Source organism: Vespa velutina, chromosome 9 (genome assembly GCF_912470025.1).
Source record: "Vespa velutina chromosome 9, iVesVel2.1, whole genome shotgun sequence".
Lineage (NCBI taxonomy): Eukaryota > Metazoa > Arthropoda > Insecta > Hymenoptera > Vespidae > Vespa > Vespa velutina.
This window is the reverse complement of record NC_062196.1, coordinates 2,086,872-2,099,495: the sequence shown is the minus strand read 5'-3', so window position 1 is coordinate 2,099,495 and position 12,624 is coordinate 2,086,872. Positions and strand designations below refer to the sequence as shown.

Here is a 12,624-nt window from a genome sequence, read left to right as displayed (position 1 = left end):
TTTGAATAATAGATATTTTGCAAAATCTATAGGACAGTAAATTTCTCTTATCCGACTTAATTGTTCGAGATTATAGCTCGCGAGTTGTTAATACGATATGTTCTTTTATCGACGTATAAACGTTGTAAATAAATAAAAATTAAGATAATTTATCGAAAAAAATTCTTAATGATTTCGCCAAGATATTTCATGTGTTTTATGAAATGAATATTTCATATTTATAAGATCATATAGCTGATTTTGTAGCACCGTATAATAAAATTTCTTAAAAATAATTATATACCATTATTCGACATTTTTATTTACATGCTAAATATTATTTTTAACATAATATACACTTTCATATTCGCTCACGTACATGCATGCATATAGAATCGATTTTATCGAAGTAAACGTTAGTCGATTTTGTAATTTCTTTCTGATTTCTCTTGCTGTTTTTTTTTTGTATCCACCTTTTGCTTTTTATCTATCTATTTCCTTTCTTCTTTTTTCACATTGCATAGATATACGACCAATCTTCTTGCACACCTTTTTATCCGTTTTAAAAAAAAGAAATCTAGTTGCCAGCTTGTAATTTAATTAAATCGATTATCTCACCTCGTTAACCTTTATTATCGGGAGTCAGGGATAAATGAGTTTTCGTTGAAACGCATCAATAGCACTGATTAACATTTTTGAAAGGGAGAGGAGCTGCATCAAATATTTCATAAAGTAACGCAAGACTATACATATATTAGTCTTATCGTTTCGCATGGGATATTCAAGGAATTAGGTTGTATTAATTGTATTGATTTTTAATATCATACGATGAATTTTTACATTGCACTTTTCGCGCATTATTTTTATCCGCCGAAGCCAAGAGCCATTTAAATATGGAGATTAAAAGTATCGTAAAATAATCCTGTCCTATCCTATTATTTTATTAATTACGTTGTGTGTGTGTGTGTGTGTGTGTGTGTATGTATGTATGTATGTTTGTATTTCTTTTCCTATATAATATATATATGTATATTTCTTTTCTTCATTTCAGCTTCCTATGTGTAACATATTATAAAAATATGTATGTGAAATTCTGATCGCACTGTAAAACGAGTTCCTGTTCCTCGTACGAGGCGTATACTGTCTTCCTACGTTAAATGTAATTTTCGAAAGATTTATTTACAAATTATACAAAAAACAAAACTTTTATCTTTTAAAACACGTTCGATGTATACATTTTAACATTCCTTTTAACATCATTCGAATCTTCGAAAATCGAATACGACGAATCTTTCTCGAGAGAAAAGAAATCATCTTTTTAGAGATCGAAATGCGTGAACCATAGAAAAAATAGATTTTATAAATCAATAATTGTCTTCTGCAAAATTGTTATTGTAAAGCAAACGTTTTTGATGATAGCGAATAAATAAATTAATGAATACACGTCAGCAATGTATGACGTGTATATTTCGAATCACGAAAAACGAAACAAAAGAAGAAAATTTACAAAGCCTCTGCGGTATATCATATATATATACTATATATACAAGCGTTAGAATTTTTTTTACGAAATGTTCGAAGTGAAACGTTTTCGTGTAAAGCTCAAAAGATTTTTTCGCGTCTTTCTTTCCTTTCTCCTTTTTCTCCTTTTTCTCTTTTTTTTATCAAGTCTTTCATCTAGTTTTCATACAAAAGCTGTACGAAACGCCTTAAATCAATGATACCATTCCTTATATCCTAAAATTGGCACCGTGTATGTATAGTATACGTGCACAAAGTTATAATTTTTTTATGTTTGTGTCAGTAAAGAAAGAATGAAAGTGGTGTGTGTGTGTGTGTGTGTGTGTGTGTGTGTATGAGAAAGAGAGAGAGAGAGAGAGAGAGAGAGAGAGAGAGAGAGAGGGAGAGAAAAGAGAAAAAATAACGATCAATTAAAAAAAAAAAGAAAAAGAAACGAAGAAAGATTCAGAACGAAACAGAGAAAGAGAGAGAGATAGAGAGAAAGAAATAAAGGAAACTATGTTACTTTGCGTGACTTGTAAGCATCTCGCATAGCGTTACTTTTCGTGTGAAAAATAAATCTCCGGTACCGATACTTTTCGAATTCTTCTTCCCGAGGAAGAAGAAAAAAAAGAAAGAGAGAAAGAGAAATAGAGAGAGAGAGAGAAAGAGAGAGAATAAGAAAAAAGAAGAAAGTAGATAATGATATTTACAATTACGTGATATCTCTTGGCGGATCCTTTTTCGCGTTTCTCGTCGAGGGAGATCGACTTTATTGTTCGTAGAAACGAGTTTCGCTTTAGGAAAGAGCGGCTAAGTTCCTCCTGTTCTCATTGAATTGATAAGGTTTTGTTGAGAAAAGAAATCAAATACAAATGCATTTAATTTCTATTTCGTTTCTTTTTTCTCTTTTTTTTTTCTCTCTATACTTAATCTCATCCTCAAAGTCGATCGCTGTAATATATAGAAAGTATTAGTTTGACGTATTACGATCGATCGACTACAAACAGTTTATAAAAAATTTATAAAATGCTTTGTTTGAATTTATATGGTAATTCATAAATTAAAATAAACGAAAAAAGTAAAATATTAAAATTTGTAATTATTTATTATATATAATGTAAATAATAAATTATAATTATTGAACTCGTTTCATCCAAACGCGAACTTGTGAAGTTTCTTGCGTTTACAACTAAGATACCGGAAGGATTAATTGTCGTCGTAGCAACACGATCTCTTTGGATCGTTGATAAAAATTAATTTTACAGTTTCGGACTTTATAAGAATTTTGTATAGCATCGTATTGTCAAATAATCACACAAAACGAAAAACTTTTTTCTTTCTCCCTCTCTGCTCTTCCCTTTCACGCGCTCTCTCTCCTTCTCCCTCTATTTTCTTCTTTTAGACTTTTTTTTACCTATCTCTCATCCTTTGGTCTAAGCTCACAAAGTTCCATTCGAAGAGTCTGGGCCAGTGTCCTCTCTTGATTGACAGATAAAAAACACCACAGATAAAACACGTAGAAGACGTAAAAACGATAAGAGACGTTGAAACGCGTTTTCTTTGCTATATTTCTTTTTTTTTTCTTTCTTTCTTTCTTTCTTTCTTTCTTTCTTCCTTTCTTTCTTCCTTTCTTTCTTTCTTTCTTCTTAACGTACAACTATAAAACAGTTTCATACCACTCACGAAATCGCGGGTCGCAACGTTCACCGAGAGCGGATAAACACTCGCGCTGAAGATTCTTCTCTTCTTTTTCTTTTTCTTTTTCTTTTCCCGCTTCTTTCATTTCTTCTTCTTCCGAGTATCGTAGAAGCATCACGTTCAATCGTAAGACATTCGTTCGACAATAAAAACCGTGACTAAAGTGTCTCAAGAAGATTTTGAACCAAAAGTGCTGGTGCTGTCACACGAGATTTTCCCTTTCTCGCTTGGCGACAGGTCCGTACACTGCAACGAGGTGCCCTTTCCAATTGTTCGGACTTGTTGCTGTCTTGTTCCAACTGCACCGACACGCTCGCGACACGAGGCGTTGAGCAATTCTCCTCCTACGACAGAGGATAATTTGACTTAAATATACCGTCATCATGAATTGATCTTCTAATTTTAAGTTTCGTAGAATCTTTGAACTTAAATTAAAAAATGTAATAGTAACAAGATTTGGAACTTGTATGAACGTTATTTAAAATCTAATTATTGCAAATTTATCTAATTGGTAGATTTTACTCAGTATATAAAAGCCATTTCCATAAATTCAGCTATATAAAAATAATAAATGTTGAATACGATTGCGAGTACGAGAAAAGATAGAACTCCTAATAAGTTTTTCTTGTAACAGTCATTATCGTAGTCTTTCCTGGCCTATTTTCCAAACTCGTTCTACTTGACACAAGTCGAACGAATTTGCAATAATTATAAGGGCTAACTTTGTCGAAGACGAAAAAGAAAATTGAGGAAAAGAGAAAATAGAGCTTGTAAAAGAAACGAAGGAAGGAAGGAAGGAAGAAACGCTACGATCTGAATTGCGTAAGTTTTTACGAGTTGAATCTTTAATGACTGGAACGAATCGTGCTCGGGTTTTTTCTCCATCCCGTGAGAAGAAAACTAGTGAAAGAAGGAGGGGAGAAAGATAGATAGATAGATAGAGAGAGAGAGAGAGAGAGAGAGAGAGAGAAAAGAGAGAGCAAACGACTCGATAGAAAGCTGAATTCATTCGATCGAAATTATAGCGATACTACGTGACCAGGGAAGTTTAATTAATCTTTTAAAGGGGAAACGCGCTAGGGAAATGGTCAAAGATACCACTATGTCGATACATACCAAAGCTTTCCAGTAGAGGAAAGACAAGATCCTCTCAAATTAATCGTACTTTGGTAGTTTTTCGTGAGAGATAAATGATTGATAGCGGTTGAGGAATTTTTATCGAGAAGAAATTTGCTGAATTAAATAAAGCTTCTATGACAGTGTACATATATATACATACATATATATATATATATATATATATATATATATACATAAATATATATATATATATATATATATATATATATTATTTATTTACGAAAATTTTATTTTAATAATCTTAACATGACATACTTGTAAAAACATTATTATCGAATAACAAAAAGACATTCACAATTGCTAATCGGAAACGAAGATACTGATTAAATCTTAAACGCAGAAAATAAAAAGAACTAGAACAACAAAAAAAATCGCTCGAAATTCATTCGATTGTGGCTAATAATTCGATTTGTTTATTTGAGACACTCGAATAAAGGATTTCCGGATGATGATAAATTTGTAGAAAGAGATCGGAAAAAGGAAAAAGACCAACGATAAAAGTTTATTGAAATGTCGCATAGTAAAGTTGGTATCTATTATATTACGTGTCTATATATTTATTATGGTCGTAAAATTGTGACCCTCTTTTGTCCGTTTCTCAATTCGCATTGGCACAACCTTCGTGCCTGTTACACTATCGTGCCTGTCGTTATCGATACATTATTAAAATTTATTATTTGCCGTGCTTTTGAGTGCCCATACGCACATAATCACATGCAATTCATCTAGAGCGAGAAGTACTCTCTCTCTCTCTCTCTCTCTCTCTCTCTCTCTCTCTCTCTCTCTCTCTCTCTCTCTCTCTTTTTATGTCTCTTTTCTCTTCTTGCATTTTTTATATTGAAAATATATATCTCATTCTCGTTTTATATTATTCATATAAAGTCAGTCGAATATCAATCTAATAATTTTATATTTCATCTTATTAATATTAAACTTATTAATATTAATAAAGTGAAAAATCGAACTTACCGATAGACAAAGATTTCGTTGGTGTTGATGAGCTCTTTGACGAGATTCACTCTGAAGTTGCCACGCGCGAATATAAAGATCACCTCGATATATTAAGCCACCCCTTTTTGCTCGTAACATTAGGTGCCATCTGAAACACAATTATATTATCGATTCGACGATGAACAAATGTATTATTCAAAAATAAATAATTTACGCCTCATACACAATTATCTTGTCTAGAAATATCTATCATATGATAATATTTCATTGTTTCTAGAAAAAAAGAAACCAACAGCAAAAAGAAAGGGATAAAGTCTGTCTATTAGATCATTAAACCAAGTCATCATTTTCATAATCAAAACCTAAGCCTAAAAAAAGAAAAAGAAAATTTCTTCTTGTCCGACTTGAAATAAATTCATCACTGACTATCCATCCGAGTATGCTCTTATAAAACAAATTCGTAAGGAACATACCCTTTTTATGCGTTACTTTGTGGGCAAATTTATTCACGGTTCCCTACCATAGATTATCTCTCTTTCGCACATGCGCACGCGAGAATATCATATTTACGTGATGGAGAAGAGGCTGAACGGGGTGTTTGCATCTGGAGAGTAGGTCGACGCTTGTCGTAGGGGTTATAGGGGTTGCTGAGAAGGCAAAGGCACACGATTCTTCACCCCTTCGATATGTTTGACCCGTGACTTTCCGATGATGCTTACCATCTTCTCTTTGTTCGTCCTTTATACGGATCGATCGATTTTCCTACCCTCCCTAGTATGATCATTCACCGAAAGAAGAATTCATAGCTCATTAATTCCCGGTCCAATCATCCCTCTTCTCTCTTTCTCTCTGTTTTTCCTCATAACACCTTTCACATACGTGCTTTTCGGGGGTTAAACTTTCAACAGAGAGTTCGTCAAATGATTATCGATTATATCGCCTTTATTAAACACGAATAGTAGTATAATAGCGCAATAGAGTCAGCGCTTTGACACGAAAAGCATTACATTCGATTAGTTTGTTTCGGAGGAGAAGATGAAAGAGCGATTAAACGCTCGATTACAAACTAACTTTAGTCGTTTATGAATCATACCATCACCATTGACAGAGTGTTCAATGGTCAATAATTTTCATGATTAGCTTTGAATTTAAATTACATATTATCCGATATATGTGATACGAATGGATGCAAATACGTAATAGTTTACGTTATTCGATGCACGATTCTCTCCGCGTTTGTCATTAAATAGTCAGATTAGATCGAGAAAGCGAGTATACGCTATTAATATTACTACAATTGTGATTTTAATGATGTTAATGTCAAATAGCTATTTTCTTATAATTTTAGAACTTAACTTTCGTGCAAGCTTAAGTTTTCCATTTAATAAAAAGTACCTATATTTTGTTTTCTTCTTTTTTCCTCTCTCATTTGTTTTTTATTTGCAAGAGAATCGACGTGCTTCCACATGCGCAGAATTTACCTCTTTCTATTCAACTGTCTTCTTTCCCGAGCATTCAATTCTCATCAAAAAACGTTTAGTTTCCCGCGTACCTTTTGCACGTAATTTTCATAACTGCCATTTATTCTATCGTATGTAACTGTCGTAAATGCGTTTTCATATCGTTTGAATGATTCATTGCAACGAAAATATTAGATGACTAAAATACATTAGAAAATATTTCGTTTCTTTTTCCACATTACTTTTTAGTGTAGTAAACGTTCATAAGCATAATTTGTTATAAACAGATAATCTTTATAATTTGTCATTCTTAACCATTCCGTTATTTGATAATAGTTGGATACGTAAGAGAAAACATAAAAAGTAAAGGACGAAAGCAACCCCCTCGAAAGATTCAGTCAGTCGTGTAATTTAGATCGTTCGAGTCGGACTATTTCATTTACACAAACCCGTTTAAGATCGTCCTGCAACATTCACAATAGAATGATTTCAAGCCTCGCAATCAATCGTTCGACGATGTAACATATATAAGTTTTTATTTTTCATTTCTCGTCTGCGATTTCCTTGCTCGTTAAAGGAGCTTCAAGAAATTCTGAAGAAGGAAAAATCGTCATTAATAAAGAAAGGAAATAAATCTTTCTTAGAATTATAAATGATCAATATAATAATTATATAAAGATAATAAAGGTAGTGTTGATAATTATAATGATTTTTAATGGCATTGTTCATAAATAAACTTAGATCACAATGGAAGAAATGAAGCAAAAAAGAAGCCTTAAAGATTCTTCGAACGATAATCCGATTGAATTATCGTATAAAAGTTTGAACGACCGGCAATTATATTTGTAATATGGTCAAGGAAAGTAGTTTAGATTGTGACAATGATGGTCTTACGATCGCGTTTTGATGTTCGTTGCAATGAATTCGGCAATGAAACAAAGTCCAGACTCGACGCAAGAGTGGTTATAACGAAGTGGTAACACGCACAACTTCAACCAGTGATATCGGCCATATGGTGGCTCACCGATAGACCGGATGAAACACGGTACTCCATGAATTATAAAATCGCCATTTACGTTGGAAGATAAAGACCACTTCGGCCGATAGAAAGAGAGAAAGATAGAGAGGATGAGAGTGGAAACGCCTCTCGTCGTAATATCGCATCGAACGTGTGAAAACGATAGCGACGAACTTGATTTAAAAGTATGGCTAACTGCGGTATGTCCTTTTTGTATTTCCCGTAGGAGATATCACCTGGTCCCAAAACACTCTCAAATCTCTCGACACAAGGGTCGGTATCGTTATCGATAGCTATCAGGATCGATATCATCGATCTCGAACGATTTTCACTCTCTAATAATAGTGCAAGACTATCGTTGACATTTTTCCACGTGACGACTAGCTCCTGCTATAGAGCTTAAAAATAGCGTCGGTGTTGGCAGTGTCACAGAAGCGAACGCGATAGTGTCCCGTTGAAAACAGATACGCATTCGGCGGCCGGCGGTAAATTTTCGATTTATCGCCGCGCCGAGCGCTTAATGCAACAACGACAACGTTATCGCCGTATCGTGACATTATTTCACGGATGTTGAATCTTTTTTCGGATTTATGTTGTTCGTTCCAAAATGAAATGCATGGAACGTAGCTAACTTGCGAATATTTACCATTTCTCGATCGACACTTCGTATCGAATATGGTAAAATTTCGAGTTGCCACGATGTGTGTGAATGTGGTTACGTCCGTATGTGTATTTGTAATCTGTAAATGTGTGAGGCAAGAGCTGGAAAAATAGTTTCGCCGAAAATTCATTCCAACGAAGTATTCTATTTTTTCTCTCGTCAACTAATACGATCAAAGAGAATGACATGCACATACACAAAGAAAAAAAGAAAAAATATAAAAGAAGTGTGAATTCAACAGCGATATCGATTGTTTCAAAAAAAAGCTGACTGTTTCAATGAGATAGACACAAGTTAAATGAGCGACGAAAAATTTTTTTCCACACAAATTTGTCAATTATTCGTTTTGCGGTAAGTATATCATTTAAGTGTTATTTCGGTAAGAGATGTAGAGTACATTGAACTGATGGGAAAATTATGAATGATAGAGACAGACAAAAAGAGAGAGAAATAATGATAGATACATATATGTATGAATGGTTTTGCAAATACATAGAATGTGAGATTTACCTGTAACGATCAAAAGGTCTGCTAGCTTTCAACCTTCATCAATCAGTTGCCTCTGTTCACCGTCATCTCTTTGAAAGATGAGAGAGGAAATAACGTATGAGCGTATTACTTCCGGACCACCGTGATAACGCAGTAACGTGCTTAATGTTTGACCGATACAGATTCTGCAATATTCGTTGGACATGAACCAAAAAGCTTTATCATTTTTGTTTTTTTTTCTTTCTTTTTTGTATGTTTTTTAGTACTCGAATATCTCAATGGAAATGATTGAGGTCGAGGGACGGTCACCTCGATCCATTGCCTTTTTAAACAAGAGACAAGGGAAACGAGTTTTTTTCATAACTATACTACATTTCAGAGAACAATTTTTTGTACAGTCAGTATATCTATTCGGAAAATTTTTATATTTTATTGCTTTTGATTAAAATAGTACGCATATATACGACGTATTGGAATTTGTCAACTAACCCATGGTATGTCATATAACGGTATTATTCTAACAGTACATATATATAACTACAGATATCTGCTTGTATATTGCTTTACGTTGACATATTTTAATGGAGATGTATATGTATTTATAAATATATATGATATAATAAGTGCTAAAAGTTTTAATGGAAAAATGTTTAATATTAAACAAATCCTTTTATTCTCTGTTTTCCTCTATCATCGAGATAAAAGCCCATTACTAACGTTTATGTAACAGAAAGAATTTCGTCAACGAGTGAAAAAATTATTTTTTCTGATCACTTATAGCTTCTTACACGAAAACCACCGATCCAATTTTTGCACCTTTTTCCTCTTTTCAAATAATACTACTACGAACGATGTTAAATATTTTTTATAAAAGTACTTCTCTCTTTATTCCTATGCTATGACCTTATACTATGAAATAAATTTTTTCTTCATTCCCGCATATTTTTCGAAAATTTATCAAATATGCCTGCGTTTATCCAAAACAGTATAAATATATATTAATACAAAATCACATAAATTTAATCTTTATTTTTCACACGATGACGGAAGCTGTTGTAAATGATTGGCCCAGAGGAAATGTCCCGTTTGAATTTAATAAGAAATAACATAAGGGATATAAATTTTCGTTTTAATTTATGTAAATCCAAACATTGCTTTTTACAAATGATAATAATCGATGTAGATAAATCCAATATTTTATGTCAGATTATAATGGAAACATTTAATTACAAGGGAAAAATATTATTAATCTTGCTAGAAATTGATGACACATTAATATGTACCTCACTGATAAGCAAGCGCAATACTGAGGAAAACAACGTTATGCTCGATTACTAGTTAAATATTTTAGAATATATTTAATAAATGTAAAAGTATAAAAGAAACAATATGACATGCTGTTCACTGACCCGGTTCGTTTTGCTGTTATGCTATTTGTTGGTTGCTCTCGCTTGTTTTACTGGTACGTCACTCGCTGAACGTTATCGCTGTTTCGCTGATACGTTGTTTCGTTCAAGACCACGAATCAAGATTCTATTGCCCATTCACTCCCGCTGCCTTTTATTATTCTCTCTCTCAATATCTCAAGCTCTTTTCTTTCCATAATCATACGCACCTTGTGCATACATGCACACAACTAATTAGTCTATTCATTAGTCTGTTCCATTTCTTTATTCATTATCGATCGGCTTACCTCACATATGACACATATACATACACACACTACTCTGGAATCTTCCGTCTATTTGTTCATCCATTGATCGGCATATCGCACACACATATACACGACTAGTTAGCTCTGGAACCTACTTATCCACAATATCATACAATATCTTCAAATCATTGCTAATGTTTTACTAAATAATAATCAACGTGAATTTGTTCGTCAAAATTTAAGTACAATATATAAAATTAATGCAAGCGTTATTCGGTGTTGAAAAGTTGATAGTAAAATCGTCTTTGAATATACAATATGTAGATTTGAAAAAATCTATACCAAAAATAGGTTTTATTAAGTGCCAGTCAAATAGTAGTTCATTTTTAATATTCATTTCAAATAAATGGTTTGTTTCAAATCCTTACGATCTTGATCGAGAGAAGGAAAAACAACGATACGAGGTCAATTTTCAATATTTTACAAATTAATCAAGAAAAGTGGACAAGGCAGTAAAAAGATTTATAAAAGCTATAGCTATAGTGATAGAATTGTTTTTTTTTTTCGATTATAGAATGTACTTACATTGTGGGACAAAAAAAGAAGAGATCGTTGTAATGCGATTACGATTATTGTGTCATTTTCTTGTCGCGTGTGCGCACATGTAAACGCGAACATGAGCACGCACCCTATCGATCGTAGCACGTGTCATATTGCCTACGAATATAATTCACTACGGCGTTACGTTGGAATATGATTTGTATCTCGCAGAATGGTGAGTTACGAGCTAAACGTTCTCCGTGAGTTCTACATTTCTTTTACGGAACAATTCGTACGATGAATAATTCACGGATTCGGACTGAAGAAATAGTATGGGACTACCATAATGAAATGTTTGGAAATATGTAGGGAGATTTGAAATATTTACATGTATATATATATATATATATATATATATATATATATATATATATATATATATATATGTATATATGTCTATAGATATCTATAGATATCTGTATGTTCATACACACACACACACACACACACATGAAATATTTTATGATTGCTTAACGTAACCATTTTGTAGAAGAGAATATAGAAAAAATAAAATCTCGGAAAAATCAGGTCCATTCAACGGATTTTTCGCATCTTCTTCGTTCCCCAATATCGAAGTTATGCCGTCAAATGGTTTGATTCGTATTTATATTGGAAATGCGAAAGGGATCGAAATATTTGTCAATTGACCCATATTGAAAGATTCGTCGAGCCTTCTCTACATTGTCATTGGTTTTATGAGTAACATCACTAACACTTTAACTGAGTTTTTTAGAGCTCTTTTCTAAAGCTTTGACCACGCCTATGTACATCTACTACTCTTAGGTTCTCGAGTGATCTTCCTTGCTAAATTCGTACGTACTCGGACATGACATCGAACGAGAAAACACCGGCTGCGAAAACAACGCGAATTCTCGCTGGTAAATTTACCGTCCGCGTTTTATAGACGTTATTTGCAGAACTTTGGGCAAAGAGAGAGGATTACAATGCTGCGTACGAATGCGAGAGAGAAAGTCGTAATCGCGAGATCGAGAAAAAACACTGGAAAGCCATTCCAGCCAGTAAACGCTTGAGTTAAGTGTGCTGAACGACGAAAGTCGTATGGAAATGCGTGCCCGAAAAGTTTACGTTTAGTTTTCAACGAAAAATGGATCACCGTTATATTGAATGACTGGGATTATTTTTCAACAAAACTGCACCGACATTTTTCCTTCTCTAATTTAACAACCCTTATTTAAACGAATTAATTATCAATTCAGAAAAAAATATAAGTCATAAATATTCAACAAATTTTTCTACGTTTTTGTTGTTCTAATTATAAGCGTAATATTGGAAACACGAACAGTTCCTACGTGTATTAAGAGAGGACGGCAAGATAGTATCAGTTAAAAATTCATTATCTCTTTTATTATGACCATTTCATCGGACTAATATCAAAATTGCATGCTCACGACTTTCAGTAGGTTTAAAAAATCCAAATTCATCGTATGCTCATTAATCCCATTCTCTCTCT

General features: G+C 33.2%; 1 protein-coding gene across 9 annotated transcripts in view; it reads right to left on the bottom strand.

Annotated features, from left to right (window-relative positions):
* Positions 1-319: 319 nt before the first annotated feature.
* LOC124951476 (protein O-mannosyl-transferase TMTC1-like) overlaps positions 320-12,624 on the bottom strand; it is a 153,643-nt gene continuing 141,338 nt past the window's right edge. For 8 of the 9 annotated variants that reach the window (XM_047499922.1, XM_047499921.1, XM_047499926.1 and 5 more), the window contains 2 exons: positions 5,290-5,419; positions 320-3,524 (listed from right to left, as the gene is read on the bottom strand). In XM_047499922.1, the coding sequence (XP_047355878.1) occupies positions 3,339-3,524; positions 5,290-5,419 (316 nt within the window). In that variant the 3' untranslated portion in view covers positions 320-3,338. The remainder of the gene's footprint in view (positions 3,525-5,289; positions 5,420-12,624) is intronic. The other variant, XR_007101617.1, reaches the window with a different exon arrangement.